A 10240-nucleotide genomic window follows, 5' to 3' on the forward strand; every position below is an offset into this window, starting at 1 on the left:
ATTAAAAATTTTCTTAAGAATATTTAGTTTATTTATTTATTAGGTTGTTCAAGCTATCTATTGTGAAATGAGTACCATTAATAAAACAATTATGTGAATGCCTTGTTGAAGAGAAAAGTTTTAAGTCTAGATTTAAAATTATCGACTGTGTCTGATTCTCGGACATCGGTTGGTAAATCATTCCAGAGCTTAGGGGCTAAGTAGGAAAATGACCTTCCACTTTTAGACACTTTTGATAGTCTAGGGATAATCAAGAGACCAGAATTTTGCGACCGTAGTGTGCGTGATGGATTGTATTCTGATAGTAATTCTCTAAGATATGAGGGTGCTAGGCCATTTAAAGCTTTGTAGGTGATTAGTGATATTTTAAATTGTATGCGATATTTAACTGGTAGCCAGTGTAAAGATGCCAGAATTGGGCTTATGTGGTCATACTTTTTAGATCGAGTAAGTACCCTTGCGGAAGCGTTTTGAACTAGCTGAAGCTTGTTTACTTGATTTGCATGGCATCCCCCGAGTAGCGAGTTACAATAGTCTATTCTAGAGGTCATAAAAGCATGGATAAGCTTCTCTGCGTCAGATGTAGACAGTATATGGCGTATTTTCGAGATATTTCTAAGATGGAAGAATGCTGTGCGGCAGACGTTGGCGATATGACTATCGAAGGATAAGTTGCTGTCGAACATCACACCTAAGTTCCTAACCGTGGAAGATGGCACCACAGTGCAGCCATCTATGTGCAACTTCTATGTGCCATCTATGTGCAACTTGTAATCTGACATATTCACAGCGATGCACAGTATAAGAAATATTTCTTATGTTCACAGTATAATATAAGAGTTTGTCACCAAAACCAGACATTTCAACATAAAAGCTATACATTCTACTAACTAGCACGATCATAAACTTTTCTTCTAGTTTCAAATAAAATATTGATAATGCTAGTCAATTCAATTATTTATATTCATAAAATTAATTGATATGTGTTTGATGCAATGGGTTTCCCCATGTTCCAGAGCAATTCTTATTTTGTTTTACAAGCCTCCAGAGCTTTACTTAGAGAAGAAAAGGGTTTGAGCCAGAGAGTGTTGTTTTAATGTCTGGTCCTGAATCATGACTCCGAAGGGATTGTGCAAATCTACAGAACCACCGCTCTCTGCTTCACTTTACTTTTTTCTCTTGGAAATGGCCCTTTAAAGAGCTATTAATGCCAAGACTCACACAGTGAGATCTGTTTTACAACCCAACTAACTGCTGAATTAAAGGAACAGTAACGTGTTTAGCTTTGGTTGTAAAACAATGCAAAAATATGGATTTGGAATATGCAATGCATGTACTTTCTATTCCAATCATTCTGTCATGAGATTTAAAGTTAATTGGATATTTCACATGACAGCAAAAATTAATATTTCTAATAAAAATTAAAGAGTACCAGCATGGGTATAAAATCAGTTGAGCCTAAATGTTCACACTGGGTCTGTTAATTGGATATTTTTAACAGGCAATCCATTTATAAACTATACAAATGCAAAAAATACAAGCTGGGATAAGAAAAAAACATGTTTAATTATTTCATCATGAGCAGTTCCTTCAATGGACACAAGGTGGAAGCAAAATACAAAAATAAAGATGCACTTCTCTATGCAAATGTACTGTGCTGTTGTGCTACACACACTAAACACATCATTACATTTCAAGTAGACTATGGTTTAAAACTGCATCTGTCAACCTATATAAAGTTATGTTGAAATAATTGTTTTAGGGTGTTTGTTTAAAATGAATGATCTCCAAACCCGGATCAATGAATTTCGTCATATTCATCATGACTTTGTCCCAGTGGTGCCACACCACCAGCTAATTAGGTTTTGAACTCCCCCCTTTCCGTTTCCCTTGGAAACAGACCTCTAAATAAATGCTGAAGTGGCTTGGCATGATAAGGGCTATTCTGTGATCTGTCTGTATGCCATATAGCCACAGTTGGTGAGGAGGAGAGCTTCTCTCATCATCATAATGGAGCAACTGTGCCATCCCACATGAGTCAATTACAAAAAATAAAGAACAGCACATGATTGTTAAAATAGCTGCCAAATGTTACTACGTAATAAGTGAGAAACAGCTAAATAAATGAATAAATAAAGAGCTATCACAGGCACGTCACGATGCATTACATAAACCAATAGTGTTTCAAATATTTGTCTGAGAAATTCAGGCTAAAGCTTTAGAATCCAATAATGAGATTAGGATCATCAAAGTTAATTGATTTCACTTTAATTTCAATCTTTGACATGACCTTACTCAGATTTTTTTACAAAGTTTTCTTTACATTATGACTGATTTTATGTGGAAAACAGCAAATCACTAAAATGACTTAGCTGGGTCAACACCTATGTTTTCTGAAGGATCAAAATTTAAAAAGCACAGCACCTTAACTGATCACTTTCTAAACCAATGTGCCATTTCTTCTTTTGCTCCTTGTCAGAATTCAGTGAACTGATACATTTGTGTTAAATTTAAATGTGCCAAAATGAAGACGGAGGCTCATTGCTAAACAAAATCAAATTCTCACTGTCAGTGTCACCTGGTGTCACCAAACAGTTCTGGTCTGAGATCAAAAACTCTCAAGAGCCTTAAAACTTAAAATCTAAGTTTGAGATTGTTTATGTAATTTGGAGGAGGTGTGGGTGGCAAATGGATGCATCCTACACGAAAATAGTACAGTACTGTACTGTGTCCTATACTTTTAAAGTATACTACAGGTGTCTGTAGTATTAACTGTATTAAATTGATCAACTGTAGTTAATACTGTAGTACACTTTAGCATTTACTATAGTAAACTGTATTATACATTGTAGCAATATGGTAATTACAAGACTTTGTTAATGTACACAGTAGAATTGTGAAGTATTAAAGAGTGCAGTATACTTTATTATTTATTATGGTAATGTTAAAATCTAAATACTAGAGTATATAAGAGTACTTTTACTATAGTACATTTCAGTCTTGTGACAAGGTATAAATAAAAGTTATAAACATTCTAAAGGTGAATGAAAAATAAAAATGAATTATTTATACTATAGTAACATGTCTAGAGGTCACGCAGTTCGGTTTCAATTATGATATTGCTATGACAAAGGCATAGCATCTTAAATCAAGTAACAGAATTACCCAGAAAGATATCGCCATAAACCGATAACATTTCCATTAGATTGATGGTTTAATCGATACAGTTTTCTCAGGCTGCCCACTTTCTTAAATCAAACGTCGTCACAATTTTATAACATAACATAAAACCCCAAATAATGCATAACATTTAAGCAAGGAGACATAATGTAAATTCACAGGGTTTGAATGAAATTTCCAGCTTTCATTTCTGTGAATTGTGCCCGTGCGTAAAACGCCCCTTATGCGCATCTGATCACGCAGCCAAAGGAGAGACTAAATTCAGCACCGGCGCGCTATCCGTCAAAGCGCAGATCCATCACTTGATCTACAGCAAGAGCAGAGAGCACATCTGTCTTCAATGCCATTTTACAACAGCTGAAGGACAAGCACCATTAGATCCTGTCGATTGTACGATATTATTCATTAAAATGAATGTAAATTAGTATCAATCAAAAACTAAAAGACCAAGTGCGTAACTAAGCGCGTAAAGTTCTTTTTTTGACGCTTATTGTGGAATGAACAGCATGAAATCATGTAATCACACCGGACTTTACATCGTTCAAATGTGAGCTTTAAACTTGGAGACCTTTCCAGAATGGAGAACTTGACGGCAACTAATGAGACTTTGGAAACCTGGACTGACCGCAGCCTCGAATACAAGGTGATCAGCGTCCTGATAGTTTTCCTAATATGCGCTCTTGGCATTGTTGGAAACGTGATGGTCATTTTGGTCGTCCTTACCACGAAACACATGCGGACCCCCACTAACGGTTACCTGGTTAGTTTGGCCGTCGCAGACCTAATGGTCTTGATCTCGGCCGGTCTACCGAGCATAGCGGACAGTTTATTCGGTTCGTGGATTTTTGGGCACCTCGGGTGCCTTTCCATCACATATTTCCAATATCTCGGAATCAACGCATCATCGTGCTCCATAACGGCGTTCACTATAGAGCGATACATCGCTATATGTCACCCGATCAAAGCGCAGTTTTTATGCACGCTCTCCAGGGCAAAGAAAATTATTTTAGGAGTCTGGGTCTTTACCTCGCTTTACTGCGTTATGTGGTTTTATCTGACCGACATCCAACAGGTGGTCTACAAGGATGTGACTATAGTAACGTGCGCGTACAAAGTGTCCAGAAACCTTTACCTACCCATATATTTTTTCGATTTTGGCATCTTTTTTGTTCTACCACTCACCCTTGCGACAATCCTGTATGGGCTCATTGCAAGAATTTTGTTTCTTAATCCTCTACCGTCCGACCTTAAAGAGGACAAAAATGGGCACAAGAACTTTTGCATGGCAAAAAAGAACAAGATGAAGAATTCCAGCCGATGCTCAAGTAAAACTGCAGCATCCAGGAGACAGGTAAGATGATCTCCATTTTAAGACCAGCGCATCTTTAATAAGAGAATATATGGCTATACTATTAGATATACATTGACTCATGTGGCAAAAGCTTTGGTTTTAATGGAAATTATAATGGTCTCTTTGGGTCTTTACTGGTAATGTGTTGGGTTCTGTTGAAGGGATCTGGAGGATGAGAAACGACACCATTAAATACACTGGGATAAGACCCCAAACACACTGCATTAAGAAATGTTATAATGTTTTTTGGTAAAAGCTGATTTGTAATGGAAATCATTATGGTTAGTAGTTTTTCTGCATCACACAAAAATGCTGGATTGTTTCAACTCACAATTGGGTAACATTTAGGGCAGTCAAAAGATTAATCGCAATTAATTGCATACAAAATAAAAGTTGTTTTTGGAAAATATATGTATGTGCACTGTGTATAATTATTTTGTATATATAAATACACACACACACACACGCATGTATTTGAAAAATATTTACATCAATGGTTTATATATATATATATATATATATATATATATATATATATATATATATATATAAAATACAAAATACATAAATAATTTTTTTCTTAAATGTATACATATATGTGTATTTATATATGCACATAATAATTACACACAATACACACACAAATATATTATGCAAACAAACTTTTATTTTGTATATGATTAATCAAGATCAATCATTTGACAGCCCTATAAAATATGCCAACAGCTGATTTAAATTAACCTAGATATTTTGCACTTTAAAATGCCTGTTTTTTCAACACTGCATTGAGTAAAAAAGGGACAAACCAAGATGTTGGGTTAAGTTACCCCAGAAAATGTTTATATTTGACCCAACAATGGGTTAAACAACCCGGCATAGATTCAATTACGACCCAATGGGGCGGTTTCCCGGACAGGGATTAGACTAGTCCTAGACTAAAATAAATGTAAGAGCTGTCCAAACTAAAAACAACTTGCACTGACATACATCAGTGCCCTTTCTTTTTGCATCAAAATGCACACAAGCATTGTTTTTAGTAAGGCATGTTTGTTAAAACTAGTTTTATTTCCTAATTAAACTAAGGCCTAGTCCTGGTTTAAGCTAATCCCTGTCCGGGAAACCACCCCAATAGGTTTGTTTAATCACTTTTGATAATAACCCTGAATTTTTTTGTAGAGTGTTCCTGTAGCTCAGTGGTAAGGCACTGCATTAGTAACATAAAAGGTTGTTGGTTTGATCCTAGAAAAACATAAACTAATAAAATACCGTGTAATGCACTGGAAGTTGCTTTGGATAAGTGCCTGCCACATGTGTACATGTAATACAGGTTCATTTAAACCCAACAGCTGGGTTTATCCAAATATTCCCCAATAAAGGGTTACAAAACAAGTATGAAGGATTAAATAATTAAATTAACATGTGGTAAATTTCATAACACAACTTTTATATGTTTTCTTCATGAAAGGTAACAAAGATGCTGGCAGTGGTGGTTATTCTGTTTGCTGTACTATGGATGCCGTACCGCACACTGGTGGTGGTTAACTCCTTCCTGCAGGAGGCTTATCTGGACATCTGGTTTCTGCTCTTCTGTCGCACCTGCGTCTACCTCAACAGCGCTATTAACCCCCTCATCTACAACGTCATGTCACAGAAGTTCCGCGCCGCATTCAGGAGGCTCTGCCGCTGCGGACGCACCGCGCAGGCGCAGAAGGTGGCCTACAGCGTCGCCCTAACTTACAGCGTTGCCAAGGAAACATCGACGGTGGAGACCACAGCGCATTTTTCAACCGACATAGACGATCTGACACCATCGGAGGATTTGTTCTCTGATAAGAAGCTCATGTACACGCAGAACTGCGAGTTTGCAAAATAAACTTTTAGTCAGACCTGATAAACTTACAATACACACAAACATTTGGTGTCACTATATAAGTAAAGTCATAAACAGTTTCTTTATCCCCTAAATGAGTGGACTTTAACAACATTTTAAGGACGCCCACTCACAATATCTAACCTCTCTGGAAAAGGTACAAGAAGGTACAAATTTATTTTGGGGTGGTACCATTTTTATACCTAAAAGGTGGATATTGGTACCATAGAGGTACATACTGGTTCCTCAAAAGTACATACAGTATCTTTCCCAAAATGGTACATATTAGGACATAAGGTACCGTCCCAGTGACAACCAAACAAAAAATAGAGCTTAGCATAACTAGAAAGACATATAGTCAGTACAACATAACCAAACACTAAGAAATATCTTGATTTTCCATTTGTTCAATTATAAATAATTTAAAGTCACGTTGATGCCCCGTGCAAGGCCTCCTGGTTAAGTAACACGGCCTTAAATCGTACCCTCACAGAAGCATGTGTCATAGAAAAACATGATTTTGCCTTTTTATTTAAAATTTCCTCAGAAGTAGGTTGTCATGATACTTCACTATGAACGTTTTGCCCTCACAAGTATAGCTAAACCTACGCGCGCACACACATCTCAGTGCCATGAATACCACAAGAAGCACTCAAAGAGTCATGCTCACTTAGAAGTCATCGCATTATGTTGCGAGCTTGTCAAACTGTTTCTTGGAAACGGATCATTAAGCGCGTTTCATCAGTCACAGAGTTGCATTCTTTGCAAGTGATATTACTCTTAATTGAAAACACAATGTACTGTATAAATAATGCAGGGGTAACTGAAGTACATATTGATCTCAATCTATCATTGGGGGTCCTTGTTTTGATTAATGAGTGTTTTTTCTGCTGCAGACCCCTGGGAAAAAACAGCTGAGGCTGCTTTAGTCTGCAGTTGCTGCAAACATGTTCAATGATGTGCTTTGTTGTAGTTTGCTGTAATGTCAGGAACCGATGTATATATCATTAATATATATTTTGATAAGATACAATGTTTTTATTCCCAAACTAATGAGACAGGAAGTATCAGGGTAAACTGTAAATAAGCGATGAATTAACAAACAAAGAAACCAAGTTAAATGGCGAATAGAAATCTAAATGGAGGAATGAATGATTTGACTTGTGGAATTATTTTAATAGAAAAATACAGTTATACTTTTTAATGTAATAATGTAAGAGTATTTGAAGAGTTTGATTCCAAAACGAGATAACTCCGTTATTTTTTTATTTGTTGATTGTGAATTCCAATTAATATCAATCAAACTGCAGTTGGTTTGTTTTGATTTAAGCTTTCATAATAAAAATAAAAAAAACAGTAAGTAGCAAAATAAAAAAACAATAAAACACGATAACATAAAAGTTAACATGTTTTGACAAAAAATTTAAAAAAGGAGTTAAAGGCGAGGTGCGCAATCTCTGAAAGCCAATGTTGACATTTGAAATCACCTAAACAAACACGCCCCTACCCCAATAGAATCTGGACCATCTTTTGATAGACCCGCCCATAGACTGTAAAAAAAGATGGACGACGCCCGTTCGCTCTCTTCCATTGAAGCCGCCAGTGTCCCGATACGGCGCTGACATCTTGGGTTTTGAGTCTGCGCAGTAGCGATTTCAGAACCAGCCCTGCGCAGTAGTGAGCAGAAAGTAAAGCCGCAAAATCAAGGCCCCGCCCTCGCAGAATGCGCATATCACAGCTATCAATCATGACGTGACACCACTAACTAAAACAAACTTATTTTAAAAGCAAACACTTGAATTTACATCAGCGTGACAAAAACTACAGTAAATGACAGAAACCAGCTTAGAAAAAAAATAATTGAAGTGTAATTAAATTGTTTAGTTGGTTTCCAGTCCTATTGAATAACATGGGGAGGCGGGGTTTATGACCTACACTGGGACCAGTCACTGAGGGGCAATGGAGATGTTTTTGCTTCACTTTTCAGGGCTTGTGCGGCACGCTTGGACCCGCCCCACACATACGCAACCCAGGCAACGATGTCGGTTAGTAGACACGCCCCTTACTGCAGATTGGCTACAAGTGTGTTTTGGTAGTCGGCCCGACTCTCTTTTCCAAAGCGTTTTTCAGAAATCGTGCACCCCGCCTTTAACTCGTTTTGGAACCAAACTCTTCATTTTCTGTATTGCTTTATAGATTAATATATTTATATTATATTTGTATAAAAAAGGCTTTCATTGATCTGATGCCTTATTTGTAAGCATTATTATCAGCTGCAAAGTTAACCTTCATGCATTTTTGTACATATCTTTTCATCAGATACACCAGTTGAATTAGCTTGGTTTAGCATATTTACATTCGAAGTTTAAAGTCAGTGTGCATTTTTCATAGTTTTTTAAATGTAATATTAGGGGTGTCATTATATAGTGTGGAAAAGTTCTCTGTTGTGTTTTAATGGTTAGGCAGCTTTACGGTCCAGTGTCAATGATTTTTAGCTATATTTTTGCAGATTTTTTTTTACAAATAAGTTGCACAAAGAAGTTTCACAAGCAGGTTTGTTTGCAATAAAATTGTGTTTAAAGACAGGGTTATAGAGTCCACCAGAGTTGGATAAATGACAGAGATATAATACAGTTACAGTGTATTCAAAACTATTTTTCTGTAAATCAAATACATTTGTGTAATTGTGTGGTAACTGTTAAACTGTAAATGCTTGCCAATGTACTGCTGAATTATCAATCAGGTTGGTATTTAAAATGATGTATTATGATTGTATGTGAATACTGGAGTTATTATATTTAGCATATACATTCACTGTATAAATGTGCTCATTAAAGACTGAGTTCATTGAGATGGAGGTGATTTCTATAAATCTTTTCCCTGACGAACAATCATGAACAGCGCTTCACAATACCACAGTAATTTCTAATTGTACATTTAAACTAAGATTATTCTTTGACTACAGCTGTTACATTAAGTTACTTTCACAAAAATTGGCAATCAAGTACTGACATACAATGCAATCAATTTGCATTGTGTCGAAAGAATAAAGGACAAAGAACGGTTTGGAAAATTGACTGTTTTGAGAAAACTGCTGTGATATTGGCAGCCTCAAGCAGATTTTAAAACATTATTCATCATAAGCAAGTGCCACCATGAACCAAGGTCACCAATTACTTTCCTGTATTATTGTGTAATTCATCCTCTATTTAAAAGATTAGAAAATACTTCGAATGCATAATAATATTCATGTGCTAAAACACACATGAAGACACATTTATACAAGGTGTTATCAGTGATGACTTTATAATCTGATGTGATATGTTTGGAAAAAATATGCACGTCAAACTGAGAATAATTTTTTTAAATTAAAAACGAGCACTATATATTACCTTCTGAGTCTAAACAAACTATTGATGGCTTGAAATCAAGGCAAGAATGTAATATAAATAAACTAAGAACTAAAAATTAACATAATATTTTATTTCAGCATGACAGAATCTGTCATTTTAGCTCCTTTGCTTTCTGCTTATGCAATAGGTCAAAGCTATTTACCTCTCGCAAGTGATACATATCTGTTTTCTCCATTTAATTACCTCTGCTTTTACCTTTTCTTCGCTCTCTTGGGGCGATATATTTCACATTATGCTCCCTGCCAGGCAATTTAAAGTGGTTTTGAAATGAGATTCTACTTCTAAAGGAAGAAATGGCTTTGTCATTACTTAAGCTTCAAATGTGGACCGCATATGAAAGTTGAAGTAAATACATTTTTTACAGAGTATACAACTCTTACAAATGACCATAATTAAAGAACATTAGGGTGATTTTGTAACCATGGC

General features: G+C 36.0%; 1 protein-coding gene across 1 annotated transcript; it reads left to right on the forward strand.

Moving 5' to 3' along the window:
• The first annotated feature begins 3066 nt into the window (after positions 1-3066).
• Positions 3067-9580, forward strand: trhrb (thyrotropin-releasing hormone receptor b). The gene is made up of 2 exons (XM_055220665.2): positions 3067-4531; positions 5997-9580. Exons 1-2 carry the CDS (start codon positions 3758-3760, stop codon positions 6402-6404), a joined length of 1182 nt encoding a protein of 393 aa, XP_055076640.2. The 5' UTR covers positions 3067-3757; the 3' UTR covers positions 6405-9580.
• Positions 9581-10240: the final 660 nt, after the last annotated feature.

Source organism: Misgurnus anguillicaudatus, chromosome 20, assembly GCF_027580225.2.
Source record: "Misgurnus anguillicaudatus chromosome 20, ASM2758022v2, whole genome shotgun sequence".
Classification (NCBI taxonomy): Eukaryota; Metazoa; Chordata; class Actinopteri; order Cypriniformes; family Cobitidae; genus Misgurnus; species Misgurnus anguillicaudatus.